This window comes from Osmia bicornis, chromosome 2 (genome assembly GCF_907164935.1).
Source record: "Osmia bicornis bicornis chromosome 2, iOsmBic2.1, whole genome shotgun sequence".
Taxonomy (NCBI): Eukaryota; Metazoa; Arthropoda; class Insecta; order Hymenoptera; family Megachilidae; genus Osmia; species Osmia bicornis.
Window position 1 is genome coordinate 6,866,923 of NC_060217.1, and position 14,742 is coordinate 6,881,664.

General features: G+C 35.8%; 2 protein-coding genes across 4 annotated transcripts; one reads left to right on the top strand and one right to left on the bottom strand.

Moving 5' to 3' along the window:
• Positions 1 to 3,878: 3,878 nt before the first annotated feature.
• Positions 3,879 to 4,785, top strand: LOC114878461 (keratin-associated protein 5-4-like). Of its 2 annotated transcripts, XM_029192308.2 has the most exons (4): positions 3,879 to 4,064; positions 4,278 to 4,340; positions 4,484 to 4,622; positions 4,680 to 4,785. In XM_029192308.2, the coding sequence occupies exons 1-3, from the start codon at positions 4,028 to 4,030 to the stop codon at positions 4,594 to 4,596; spliced, it is 213 nt and encodes a 70-aa protein (XP_029048141.2). In that variant the 5' UTR covers positions 3,879 to 4,027; the 3' UTR covers positions 4,597 to 4,622; positions 4,680 to 4,785. The 2 variants fall into 2 exon arrangements, with proteins under 2 accessions (XP_029048141.2, XP_029048140.2); XM_029192307.2 differs by having other exon boundaries at positions 4,484 to 4,785.
• A 1,947-nt stretch (positions 4,786 to 6,732) lies between these two features.
• Positions 6,733 to 14,662, bottom strand: LOC114878462 (zinc finger protein Elbow). 2 transcript variants are annotated; one of them, XM_029192309.2, is made up of 2 exons: positions 14,242 to 14,662; positions 6,733 to 10,921 (listed from the first exon to the last, which is right to left on the bottom strand). In XM_029192309.2, exons 1-2 carry the CDS (start codon positions 14,302 to 14,304, stop codon positions 9,524 to 9,526), a joined length of 1,461 nt encoding a protein of 486 aa, XP_029048142.1. In that variant the 5' UTR covers positions 14,305 to 14,662; the 3' UTR covers positions 6,733 to 9,523. The 2 variants fall into 2 exon arrangements, with proteins under 2 accessions (XP_029048142.1, XP_029048143.1); XM_029192310.2 differs by lacking the exon at positions 14,242 to 14,662 and adding an exon at positions 14,127 to 14,215.
• Positions 14,663 to 14,742: the final 80 nt, after the last annotated feature.

The following is a 14,742-nucleotide window of genomic DNA, read 5'->3' on the forward strand; positions in this document are numbered from 1 at the left end:
ATTACTGTTACTCATCGGTGGTATAACGTTTATGGTAGTTACATTGTCCAAAATAGCCGGTGTCTTATCTACTGTCGATAACAACGTGTTCTTGCACACCAATACTCACATACGCGTAAGTGATAACAGGTAGTTTCCACCGTTTTTGTATAGAGAGCACACTGGTCCAATTTTGGACTACTTTTTACAGGCGACTTAATTTTTCAAATAAATTGTAATTAACGTTTTAATTTGTAAACCAATTGTACAATGTAAAAATAAGTAGAATGAATTAAATTTCGGTAGCAAAATCTTAAAACTTCTTTTTCACACTCAAATTAGTTTATTCAATAATGATAATAAAGGGCGTCTAAGTAGTTGATAGGAACATCCAATGTTCCTTACAATATCCAGTATTCCTTTTAAATTCATACCTCCCTTACATGAAGTAAACGCAGTATAGAACTGATAGAAGCTACTTACAAAAAAGTTGTAAATATTGTTTACACCCATATGTACATAGTATGGGTGGTGCTTTCCTCCACTAATGAATTCCCGCTGAAGTAGCATTGTGTGATACTTTCATATCATCAAATTACGTGACACTAGGTATTTCAAATATCTAACAACGTAATAGTTATAATTACAATTTATAATTCATCACATTAGTAGAATGTGCTGAAAAGTAATAAAAATTCGTTTGCGTTAATATATTAGTGGCTATCTGATAGGACAAAGTAGAATTTAGAGGGAAGCTATGACAGCTATTTAACGTTCCGCTTCATTTCCTGCATCCCTCTTCTACAGCAGCATCACCTCTATCCACCCCTACCTATTTCTCCTTCTTCGTTCCGGAGGAAACGTTCGCGCTCGATGCGAAAATTGCTTCGCCAAGAATTATTGACTATAAATTACTCGTCTCGCTACCCTAACCTCCCCTCGTTCCAGCGTTACTTATGCAAATGATGGCGAAGCCTGCGGCCCCGCTACACAGGTACATAGCAACTTCTCCCATCTCTCTTTCCTCTCCACACATAGCATTTGCTTCTTGCTCACTGTTACAAACGGAAAAGTGTTTGGAGAAGGTAACTCCCGATATTGGCCGCGAATTGGCGTGCATTTACATTTTATTGCCCGTATCAAAGAAAAACTACCACCTCACCCTCTGACCTCCCTTCCTTTATTCGTTCCTTATTCGCTTCGATCGCTGTTTGCCTTTCTACTCATTGTCAGGAGATTCTTCTTATTTCACGAAACACCTAAACGTTAAATGTTGCTCTTTAATCGCTAGTTTCAACCGTTTAATCACGGACGAGTAAAAAATGATCTTGCATGTTATTGTTTTGAGTAATGTTTAGCATGGAATACCTTTTTAGGTACTCAGTTATTTAAGAAATAAAAGAACAAAGCATGAATAGTAAAGAAAATCTTGAGGTTCTTCTTGCTTGTTCAAGCCAAGGAAGTGAAAATATAGAAGGGAACGAAAACGAAGGGAAAGGATGCGGTATACTGACGCTAAATTGAATTTTTTTCAATTCATTCCACTTGCCGCGAGCGACGCGCTCAAACTCGATGAGTATCTGTGCGCGACAGCGGCACCTATTCGCAGCAAATTCTCATTATTTTTAAATTGGAAATGAGAAGTGCAAGCGGCGGGTGTGGTTGAAAGCACCTTTGCCACCGCAGGAAAAGAAAAGAAGAAAAAAAAGGAAAGACAGGGGAGACCAGCGGTATATTATTCCAGACCGATGCCTATCTTAACGGCAGAGAAGTCGTAAAAATTAATTTAATTACACATCTATGGTCAATAACAGCCTTTTCTTCGCTATTTAAATGACTATAATTGTTCCGGTTGGCGGATGAAAATCCTTCAAAGGTCTTCGCGTCTCGGTAAGTCCACACAGTTCGCGGCGAAATTTTTAAAACCCTGTAAATTCCGATTTAGTTGAAATTTTGCAAATAGCTTCATTTTATATAAATACAATGCTCTCAATTTTTCTGCACATTATGAAATACGTATATAACTGTAATGCTATAAACTTCGGATGCAACAAGCAGTGACTTACTCTCATGAAACTTCCTTTCAATGGCAGCTTTTCACGTTTGTACATATTTACCAGTCAGTTGTGTGAAAAGTTAAAGGTTAGTGTTGGTGAAGATTGTCATGGCAACATAAAGCGATACCGACGACATGAAGGTGCACAACCAATATTAGATACCAAGGTAACCGTCTTAACTTTCATCCCCCGTCGAGTGTCCCAGCGAGAGCTATCAAACTGATAGAATATGTTGGCTATGCTTCTATCAGTATATCTTTCCTATACAATTACCATATGTATAACACTTTATTTAAAGTAGGGTTTATCACAAACTTAAGTTTTACTTGGAAACTGCTTCGAAACATTTCACCTATGCTACCTTCTATATTTTTTAAAAGAAACCTTTGGATTATAGCACTTTACTTACTGAAATCCTATTGATTGACTTTTCGATACCATCGGGTGTTGACTGAAAATCAATTAATAAGCCTTTGATTATTATTGATTCATTTAAAATTCAATTTAATTTGTAACAGTCACTATAAGGTACCAATTGTATTATTCAGTTTATAATAAAAATAATGGAAAATATTGATGAAAGTAAGATAAATTCAATGAATTATGCTGCCATTATAATTCATCGCATTGTCTGTCGATTTTTCAAACAAAATATCAAGCCGGACAGGCGAAACCTATCATTTCCCTGTTCGTTATAACGATTACCTGCTGATGGAGGAACGGCGAAGAGTGAACGAGGATCCGACGAAAATAATGATTGAAAATAACAGGAATCATATAAACGTGCAATCATGCAGCGTCGATGCATACCGAGGGTTGTCGGAAATGATCACTGATTTCAGGGCAGCCTGATCATCTGACTCGACGACAAGCATTACGCTAATGACCTTCAATATGCTCAGATTATAGAATTATAACGCTGTTGCAATAAATTATTCGAGCTGCTACAATCAAACTCACCGTCGACGAGCCATTTCTGATCTTTTGAAATTTATCAAACTTGTTAAACCGAGTAAAATTTTAATATTTAAAGGCTATTGACCAGATCTTAAAATGATAAATTCAAGGTATAGTGCACCGATGACAAGATGTCCCCTGAGAAGGGCAAATTTGCGGCCTTATCATGGGACATCTTGTCATCGGTGCACAGTAAGTACATGGTAATTCAGTTTGCTTTATTTAGATTTAGGGATAAAATTGTATAAGGCTGGTACAGTTTTCAAAAAGACAATCAATTTGTACACCGATAGTTTAGTGTTTGTTAACGTAACATATTTTTAATTTTGATTCTTACCACTCACTATAGTTGGTACAGTAGAACGTGACACGAAAATGGTAAGGAGCCTTTAATGCTGTCCCCTGAACGTGGGACAAAAATGTACTGAATAATTAATCGAATCTATAGGAGGCATAAGGGCCCCTTTTATAGTTCTATTGTAGCAGATAATACATAACAGTTTTGTATTTTATAAAGAAAAGCAATTTTCTGTTGTGTCATTTTCTCCGTTTACCATCAGATGGTATTAGCGAGACTGTTTTCAAAGCGCTCATAAATACGGAATTAAAAGGCTAATTAATTGTTCCTTTGTTAACTGCATTTCTTAAAGAATTCCAAAAGCAATTTGTAAAGCCATCTATTATAGCAACTTAAATTGAGGATAAAAAGAGTTAAAAATGTATGAAAAGACATGTATGATATATTTATTATTTGGTTTCATTAAATGATTCCTAATCATAAAAGAACAATAATGATAATAAGTAGATGTAAGATAATATATCGCGACGCAAGACTTTGAATACGGTGCTGATAAAGTAAACACACTTTTGCTTTGCGCAAGGTACACAAAATCTGCGTTGCACACGCCGTTCAGTGTTTGTGTATAAAAGATGCTCCTAGCAGAGGATAATCAATCAATTCGATCGAGCGTAACGGAGTTAACAAGTTCCACTGTTTTTAAGCCTACGTAAGAAACAATCAACTACAAAGAAAGATGCCGAGATCAGGATGTGCTGGCAGATGCTGTGTTGGTAAGAATTAACACTATTAATAAAAATTCTTATTTTTAATCTATTCTAGAATGCAATTGTGCAACTACCAAACAATAATTTATTTACAAAAAGTAGTTTATGTCTATGCAAATATAAATCAAATAATTTTTTCGCCTTAAGTTGATCAAGTTACCTATAATTATTAAAAAATATAAATCATAATCTAACGTTTGAAAACTTTTGTTATTGCAGACAAATGTGACTCGAAGTGTGGTGATCAGTGCAAGTGTTGTTGTGATTCTGGGCCATGCAATGGTAATAATTTTATTTATAAAAATTAATTTCAATGGTTGATATTCTTTTGGACACATTAATGAGTTCTTCTGTATCTGCCGTACTTTATTCCACATAATATATACAAATTGTTGATCATTGATTAGTTCAATTTTCTTTTAAAGGCAAATCTTGCTGCACATGTAACCAAAAATGCTGTGGTACACCTCGCCAACAGTGTTGCTGCACTTCTAGAGACAGATGCTGCACCAATTCTAGTGGCAAATGTTGTTGCTAAACTCGACTCCGGCTACGAATAAAGAGGTGATCATCGCTAAGAACGATCGTTGCGACGAATATTAAACAACACTAGTTTTTCAGGTGCCCTTTACCATTATTATTCAACAACAATAGCTAACTACATTCAATGTTTAAATGTTCAAAAATGTTTGTACTAATAAAGATGATTAAATAATATTTAAAGTATTATATTCATTATTGTCTTACTTTTACAGAATCTTTTAAATTTCTAAATACAGATTCAGAAATGCTGAAATTACGATTTGAAATTACGAAAAAGTTACTTAAAAAGTCGAATTTTAAAACATATTCAAAAATCATTGAAATCAGAAAGGAAACGCTTGTTCTACAAGTTTATCTTTTGTTTTAAATCACTTTTAATATTTATTCTAAATGAAATTTTGTTATTTATTTCTATCTTCACAACTTTCTTCTTCGCTTTCCCTGTATTTTAGCTTTTTCTTCCTTAATAACCATTATTAATAATCTCCCAAGAAAACTAGAAATGCCTCTATTATGGATGGAAATTACACGACACGGTTTGTTCATCGACACAACCAATTAATCATGTCAGCTTAGTAAGACGGCGTTGCGTGATCGCTTAACATTCTATGAATGACTGTTGCAATAACATCGACTGCGCAAACAACCCATTATTGAACGACGATCCTTTGTAGGGCACCGATTAATCTTCTTTTTCAGCAACGCTGGCTTTCTTGTCACACCAAGTCAAGAAACAAGTTGATTGGCAGTCGACAAGGCAAGTTTTCGCGAAGCAACAGCAATTACTCATTATAGCTACTGCACACATAATATAAACTACTGTTTAAAAGCCCCTCTTTACACACGTATCATATTTATTACAATTCTGATGCGTTTTCAAATTTTAGTAACTTATATTACTTGCAATTGGAAAAAAGTAGTCCATACTCTTATATTCTCCTCTAAGACACGACATTCGAATCGTAATACTAGTGAATGATAAAAGAGCTTCATAAAACTGGTTTACCATTCATTAAATGAGAATCATTGAGTTTCCTGGCGCCAAGTAAATTCGTTTGAAGCACTCTTACGTGAGGACTGGTCTTTTTTTCTGACACTCATGCTTTTTTGATCCTGTAAATGTAATGTATTTGCATCGCCGGAAGGAAACACTTGAGAAACCACTCGACTCGCCTGTAGACTGTAGGTTCTATAGTATAAAATGTTCTTCTTGCTGCCTTCAACAGTGCCACTAAAAAGCAAATACAAGATATTATAATAATAAGCATTGTTTAACTTTAAAAAAAAAAATAACATTGTTACTAAGGCATTCAGGTACTGTAATAAAATACAAAAACACGTGTTCTGATAAGAAATAAGTTCTGGTATATTTCATCTTACTGAATACCAAACAGCGTTATGTAATGCAGAACAACAATAGTAAAGTCAACAAGTTAACACGTACCTCACTGAGTGTGTGTGTGCTTTTCTAAAAAGGAAACTGATCAAAATAAAAAGTAAAAAGTTTAGTCCACTAAACTAGAAATTAAACTGTTAAGAACTCAAGGAATAATCCGAACTACATTCTTTCATGAAAAAAAATTTCTTCTGACATTTAGAATGCCTTTAACAATCAGTAATAATAACACACACACAAGCGCGCGCAAGAGAGCGCATACGCACAGACAGCATCGCTTTAAAGTATTTGCCTTTTTTAATTTTTCATTTCAAACAGATACAAAGTTCACTAAGAAAATGAATAATTTGTCAAATTAGAGGATCCTTAGGCTCGATTCTCAATAGCATTCAAGTAAAACACACTATGTCACGCACAGACGTTCTGTCATTAGGTTTCTTTCACTGGAAACTGCTTTATTCACTTAGCAATATACTTTGGTAGTAATAGTCATTGTACGCAATCAAAATATGCAAGGGTCATTTCACGCAAAATCAATCACTTTGTGACGACAATGTCAAGGATTTTGTCTCAAGTGACATATGATGCAAAGCACAGTATGTAACTATTTATTAAATTACATGATTCGAAATAATTTCAGATACTATTTATCTAATAGAATTAATTCCTTCTTTTATTTTTATTTAGAAGAATGGACCTTTTGTAATATTTTTATTTAAAAAATTGATTTTGTTATATTTAAAACGATAAACAAACCCTTATTTTGTAAATTTCCGGATTATTTTTAAATTTTATAAAAATATGACTTTTAATACCAATTCTTTAAGATTAAAATAGAATAAATAAAGTCAATTCGACAAATAGTTTTCTAATTAAAAATTCATAAATACCACTTGAAAAATTCAAATTTTTTTTGCACAAATTTAAAATTAGTAAAATGATTTAATCCTGTCAAATTTTACGTGCACCGCATCATATTTAATTTGAAACCAAGTCACTGATGTTGACGTCAAGAAATAATTGATTTAATGATCGTTGTAAATGTTACTGAAAGAAGTACAAAAAAAATGTGAATGCTTTGGCTTAATCTTGCGATATCGTATTATTACAATAAACAGACGACGTATGCTTAACCATGGGCAAATACTTTTTAGCGACAGTGTATTATAGAATAAAATAAATCCATTTATAAGTAAACATTTCTCGCAATGTATTTTAAATCTCATCGGTAATAATAACATTGTCGTTACACACGAACTCGTGATCCTACGAAATTATTCATTTAATTACTTAAACTTTGGTTACGCAAAAATATAGACACGATACTCGCCACCTAGTCAGGGATTAAACTTACAATATACATACACGCATCTATTTTATCACTAAGCATTGCCGTCTCGTCGAAAAAGGAAAGAAAGATTTTCTTTTTCTTCAGACTTATCACCTATACGCCTATGGACAAATGTACAATAGTTACAGTAAGGGTTAGCAATGAATATTGGATTCATAAATACTACACATAGACTGATTACGATTTCAATATTATAGTATTTCTGTTGCGCTTTCTGATTATTAATAAACTGCGGATGTTTATGGAATTATCGCCAAAAGGTCACGCGTAAGAGGACGAAATAAAATATTTTTAAAAATAGTAGATTTTTATAAACATCCACTGTCTTAAAATGTTATGGAATTTCAACGAAGTCTTTTTTCTAATAATTAAGAAAGTTTTTCAGGATAGCTTCTTTCTATTTTTCTTGGAAGTAGAGTTGGACGTACGAATAATTTTTTTTATCCAAATAATACTTCGAATAAGACAAAGTTATTTGAGAATAACAAATTTTTTATTCAAAACAGCGAATAATTTATTCAAATTTTAGGGTTGTACAACTATTTTGAGACAACCTGTATATAAATGAGTTAACGCAGTCCGTTGGGCATTATTCGAATTTATATTTAGTATTATTATTCGAATAACATTTTGTCCGTCATTACATTATTAATTATTTACTTAGTCACAGTATTAATTATTTACAGTATTTCTTATACGTATTTTACGGCAGTTAGCTTGACTTGTACCTACCAGTAATGTAATCAAATCTAGGATTGGGCACATTTACGAATAACAAATAAAGTGTTATCCGAATAATCATCCGATTACAAATTTATTCGAATAATTTCCAGTTCTGTACATCTATTCGTTCTTTTAAATTAAGAATTGATTCATCATACGTGAATAACTTAATTTCATTTATAATTATTATTCTAATAATGCCCAACTCTGCTTGGAAGCTATCGCAGTGATTTAATTTTCTTTTCTTCTTTTCTGAAAGAAATAATGTATGGTCGACGTCGAATTCTAAAAATCACGCATACACGTACTTACTCATACGACTAATTCTCTGTGACGGAAGCGCAACGTATCTCACTCACGCGTTACCTTTCTCACTCGGAAATCACAGTTGAACATTGGCTTTTCGACATGACCCGTGGCACTCGTTTAGCTTTTATTTAAATTAAATGGCGTTAAATATTGAAAAATAATTTACAATCGACATTCGTCCTACAAAAATTTGTTCGAAACTGTACATACAGAGTGACTGAGAAAAATGTATACACACTGGATTTTTATTTCTTTGTTAAATTTATTAATTGAAATAATAACTTACTTTCGATTTTTATTGTCTCGACATTGCATATTGGAAAAATGAACATATAACTGAGCCTTAGAAGTATTTTAATCGTTATGTAAGCAACCAATTTTTTTCTAGGCTGTGTGGTGACAGGGGTACATTTGTATCCAATTCCATAAACAAGGAAGAAAAAAAATATTTTAAAATGTTTCAGAAATTGTGAAAAATTTTTATTCAAAAGTGTAAGTGGGTACTTTATACACGGTTGCCTACATACGGGTTAAATATCTGCAATTAAAATTGAAAATAAAATTAATAATCAAACAAAAGTGTGTACACATTTTTTGAAAAACCCTCTTTAGCGCGTTAAATATTTAAAGGTGACTGAGAACACAAATGAGAAGCGAGTGTAAGAAAATTCGTATAGGGAGGCAAACAGAGTACAAAGATTATAAAGGAACCGCTTAAATACGCGTCGATGGTTGATAATTCTATGCAGCAGCCATTACATGGTTCTTTCAGGCACGCGTTATTTTCTGATTTGTTCCTCTCGCGCAAGAATCACAGTTAAACGTTTGGTACGCAAATGATCGCAATCCCTTCAACACCTTTCTCCAAACATTCGACACGTGCGAAATAAATAACTGATATGTTTGAAAAAAACAAGAAAAAAAAATGAAAAACACCAGAGCACCACACAGCACAGCACAGAATCGCGTTAAGGTGTCGGGCGCGACCGCGCCAGGAATTAAGCGACCAATTTGTTCATTTAACGAGATTACGAGGTCAGTAGCTAGCGAGGTTACCTAGCTCTTTCGCGTACGCTCCTCTCTATCCTCGCATATGGATCACAGTTAAACGGTTGATATTTGTCGATAGATGTTTTAAAGAAATCATTGGGGTAGACCGGAGGCGGCGCCAAGGCGGGGAGCCCCGTACAACGAATACGGGGAGAAATACGGTGGTAATCCTGCAGGTGTATGCGAATGCGGCGGTGGAAGCGGTAGACCCAGTGACGATAAGGACGGTGGTAATAATGTAGAAGATTTTCCGTAAGGGTGATAACGCGCGGTTGCTAGCGGGCTCAAAGGTGGCGTGGGGTAAGTCCTGGAAAACAATGGATGGGTCGGTGGCAATCCAACCGAGGGAGACAGCAGAGACAACGCGGCGGCTGAAGGATCCGTAGCGGCGCTGGTCGAGCTGGCCGTGTGACTTCTCAAATGCTGCAACAGCTCTTCGGACGTGGAGAATCTCTTGCCACAATAGGCTGTGTCGCCGGCGATCCAGTTGCAAACGTACGGAAGCTGCGAAGCGGCTGCCAGAGCAGCCAACTGTGCGTGTGCATATGCAGCAGCACCTAAAGCTCCATAAGCGACCGCAGGTTTGTGATCGCACTGGGCACAGCCAGCAGGACAGGAAGTTGGTGTGCTAGTCGTGGTAGACGCTAATTTACCGTTCGCAAAAAGGTGAGAGTTCAATTGGCAGCCGGTACAGTAGGGATCCCTGCAGACGGGCATCAGGGTGTCCGGAGCTGAGGAACTTTTCAACCTAGCGTAGCTTAGATAAGGATTTCCAGCTATTAATCCGTTCTTTAAACTGGCGTGGTGTTGAGAAACCAGAGTGCTGGCCATCGCGTCGATAGGTAATTGTGGAGCGTAAGTTAGATAAGCGGCGGTCGATGAGGCTAAACTGACGCCTGGCTTAAAAGTACCCAATGGAAGATCCTTGATGGACGGGTCTGTGATGGCTAGGACACTGGCAGGACTGTACGAGGGCTTTGCTTGCAACGACGGACTGCTGACAACGGCTGGTTGAGACGACGAGCACGTCGGCTCAAGTTGATTCGAGGAAAGATTCCCTGTCGCCGAGGTCCTCGAAGCGGGCGACTCTCGAGCCACGTCGCCGTTTGGCGTCGCGGTTTTTCGACCCTGCGGCGTTACGGCTCTAACCGACGAGACGCTCTGATTGCTTGGGCATCGTTTGTTACCGCTACCGGGTGTCCTCGATCGACCGGATGCCGAGTGGCTAGAACCTGATCGTTGCTCGTCAGGCGTCGATGCCTTCTCCCGAGCCAGACAGGATTCGTACGGTTTGAAATTGGTCTTGGTTGACTCCAACGAAGATGGAGCTACCGTGGGCGACGATTTCTCACGTGACTGATCCGACTTTGAAGATTTGTTGCTCGATGCTTTGTCCAACGAGCCTAGCAGAGATTTATTGGACGGCGAGTCGGCTCCTATTTGGCTACATGTCTGAGCGAGTAGCGCGAGCGGGCTTTTCTTCGCATCTAACTGAAATTCGAAAAACAGAGATTGATTACTAAACAGGTTTAATACTATTTTAGTAAATATATTATACAGACTGTTCTTAAACTAGTTTTCGAGAAAATTTAATTTCAGAATTATCTTTTATTTCACAAATCAAGGTTTTTGTTTCTATTTAAACTCGAAATTACTTTTTTATTCGTGTAATCTTCTTGGCTGTTCTTCCAAAAATGTCCACACTTCAATTTAGGCAAAATTTTGAAAATATGCTACTTTTAGATAAAAACAATGTTTAAGAGAAAGATTTATAGTGATTCAAAGCTAAAGACACTTTTAAAACATTTTTTCACTTTTCCAGCGTGTAACATTGCGATAATATTTATTCTGATACATGTCACGATGCATGATGTTTACATTGCTTGCGGTTACTTTAGTACGCAACTCAGAGTTAGTTGGCCGATAAGGAGCACCGAATACAAATATGTTCAACGAACTTTAAAATGGAGCTTGTAATTCATTTTCACTTGTCAAAACATTGAGTTAAGTTAAAAACGAAAGGCAATAATATTACAAACATTATTTTTTCAACAAACGTTGGTATTTGCAATGAATTATTTAAGATTTCATATGGTAATGGTATATAACACATAAAAATAAACATGTTCGTATCTTCTCCCATTTTTTATAAACTTGTAGAGTTAATCAAAACGGCAATTGAAAATATGAAAATTTCAAAAAGAAAATGAACGTGACAGAATGTCGACATAATAATTGTTAAATCACTACTGTATTACAATCGCCATTTCGAGTTATCCTTTAAAGTTTAACAGCCTTTTCTATTTGGAATACGGACATTTTGAAAGTTCCAAATCTTAGTAACACGGAATTTTGTAGAAATTGAACTGCACTCAAAATGGTTCCTTAATAATTGAAGTATTATTTCTTCTTTATCAGTCAAGTTTGTACGAATGTGGGCAATTAATAAACCGTTTCCCCAGGAAAATGATTAGTAGTCGAATTGAATATTATTGATGATTGTTGCTTGGAAGTAGCCAGGATGATATAGTCGGTGTAATTAGCGTATAGAGGAATGATATTTCTCGCGGCTGATACGTCCATCGAACAGATGTTCACCGTAATTAAAATGCAACATTCGTGCACCTAACCCGGCGTTTACGGTTGCTTCAGCTAATGGCGCGACGCCGACAGATATTAATGCTGCGAATTGCAACACAGGCTATTACAGTATTATGAGTTCAAGCTAGATGTTAATTGCTCTCGTACAAGCTAACGGAACAAGTTCGAGCGTAATATTTTCATCTTCAACATTAACTCATGATTCGATGAAAATCTAGTGCACATGAATTATGTTTCACTTCTTTCGAGCATAAATCATACGATATGCGATATTTCTCATTGCCAGATACAAACACATATCGCTGTTTCTTACGAATATTAGCAGCTTTCATCTTCTGCCATGAAAATAAAAAAAAATAGCACATTTGAGATTTTGCAACGAAAACTATTTGTATTATATATTGCACAAATTTCTACGTTTTGGTTAATAAAATTTTTTAATTAAAAATTGGAGACTGAAAATATTATTTACCCTTGGATAGAATCAAGTCCTCGCTGTTCTATTCTATAATTTTAATTGCTTTGGTTCATTTTAAATTTAATTTTAATTCTAATTGAAATTCTTAAATTAAAAATTTTAGTTTGCTATCTTACATTATTAATACAATGCTAATGATATTAAAGGTTTGCTATTTTTTCCCTTTTCCTAGTAATTCAATTATATAAAATTTGATGCTCCGGTCACGGGAGACCACCATGTTACCGTTCAGAAGTTAATTGAGGGTTTTCCTCTTTGAAACAATAGGTATACTGTTGTCAAACTACGAAAGCAGTCGTCACGGTAAACAAGGTATGCTATTTAAAAATAACTAAGGCTACTTTAATCCCTTAACATTCATGCCCGTGACAAATGCAGCCATGCCGAAACGTCAAAGTGCAAGTCTGACAATCGCGGGCAGAACCGATACGTACATATGCAGTTCGGCGCTCGTGGCAGGGTCAGATTTAACCCTGTCAAAGTTAAATCCATAGTTTCTCTACGTTATTGGCGACACGGTTCCTGACGAAAATTAACTTTTCACATCGATACAGTATTAACAACGTTCCGCGTCGTTAGTTGTAAGAAATAAACGAGGTCTTTTAGTCAAAATTACAAATATTTAACGTAATTTCCGCGTGAAATTGTATTTGACAGCGTTGGAAGTTTTTCAGCTGAACTTTTGTATAGAAAACATCAGATTTTCCTGACAAAACGGTTTCTGCATAATAGTGGCAATTACTTGTTGCTTTATCTCCATGATAGCAATTGGAACATCACGCATGCTCTTTGTCGTGCAATTTCAAAAAGGATATGTACGACAATGTGGCTTAAGCAAATCGCTTATTTAACGCTTTTAGCACTTCGAATTATTGTTTTTTATAATGTACAGAAAAATACAGTAAAAATATTTTGAAAAATCATGCAATTAGTTTTGAAAAATATATTATGAAAGTGTTTTATTTCTTTAAAAATTTTGCAATATTTGCTTTCTAAAATTTAACTATTTTTTTTCGTCTGTATTTCTTTTTTTAATTAAAAGCTAAAAAAGCGTTCAAAACGGCACTGTACAGCAGTTTTACTCAACAATTCTTTACACGAAACGGAGCGAAGCGATATTAGCTACGTATTACAAGGAGTAATAAAGTAAATGATATTCAACGTAATTCAGGGCAAAGAAGTAGTTAATAAGAAAAAGTAAGAGGCGATAGGGATCGAGGTTTGGTTCATTTTTAGTGTGTACCTAACTCTTCCATCTGCCTATCCGCGCAGTATTATATTACCGAATCGTGGTTTGATTTACGAGGCTCGTAAATCAGTGAACGTTCAAGTAGAAACTTTGCCAGCACTCGCTACCCTCAAAATAGTTTACAGGAGTTGAAGCGTAAGACGTGAAATGCATTCCCGTCGCGATTAACGAAAAGTCGACAACCAAGATTAATGTTCTGTCAAAGAGCTCTTGTTTCTTCTACTGTTTTCTTGTGAATCATGGTATTATTTTTATGATCGGCTACAAACATTGCGCTCAATTTGTTGAGTGCTATACAACTTCCAAATGACGGTTAATCGTATAACTATATTGGTTATTAAAATGTAAATGTATTTTGTGTAACATACGTTCTCCTGCATTATGTAAATATTCACATTGAAAATTGGTATGTTTTGAACACATTCACACACTAGGTGGCAATAAACAAGAGAGTAAAGTAAGAAACAAAAACACAGCTCTAACCGTGGTAGGCAGAGGCGTGAGATATTCCGGACGGAGGTACTGATTCGCACTGGAAGTCAGCATCGTAAAGAAAAATGTTCGCCCTCTTCCTTTTTGTACCAACTTCCTTGGTAACAGATAACACTGTGATCACTCGCGACAACAGATTACCGTGGACTGACAAACGTAACCTCGACGGATCGGTACAAACACTGTCGTACTTTTTCTCTTATATCCGTCGCGGCGAAACAACGAAGACGCACAGATGAGAAGCCATTTAGCTTCTAACGACGTATTCCTTGCGCACACACAGAATTCCCTTTTGATGGTGAACAGGCACACACGTACGTACACACGCGGATACAAAGGAAAATGAACAAAAAGGAGGTAGATGGTACGCGGTACAAAATCCACGACATTCACCTTACACGACCGGCTTCGAATCACGACTAAGCTACTTCGTGTACTCATCTGTCGGCCGAGCCTTCCCGTTACTCCCACCACTTCTCTATCGACAAACGT

Excerpts from the sequence above, each read along its gene's own strand:
- LOC114878461 (XM_029192307.2), top strand. The coding sequence starts at position 4,028 with ATGCCGAGATCAGGATGTGCTGGCAGATGCTGTGTTG. Across the intron at positions 4,065-4,277 it reads TGCTGGCAGATGCTGTGTTG|ACAAATGTGACTCGAAGTGT; the intron begins GTAAGAATTAAC and ends TTGTTATTGCAG. Across the intron at positions 4,341-4,483 it reads TGATTCTGGGCCATGCAATG|GCAAATCTTGCTGCACATGT; the intron begins GTAATAATTTTA and ends TTTCTTTTAAAG.
- LOC114878462 (XM_029192309.2), bottom strand. The coding sequence starts at position 14,304 with ATGCTGACTTCCAGTGCGAATCAGTACCTCCGTCCGGAATATCTCACG. Across the intron at positions 10,922-14,241 it reads TCACGCCTCTGCCTACCACG|TTAGATGCGAAGAAAAGCCC; the intron begins GTTAGAGCTGTG and ends TTCGAATTTCAG.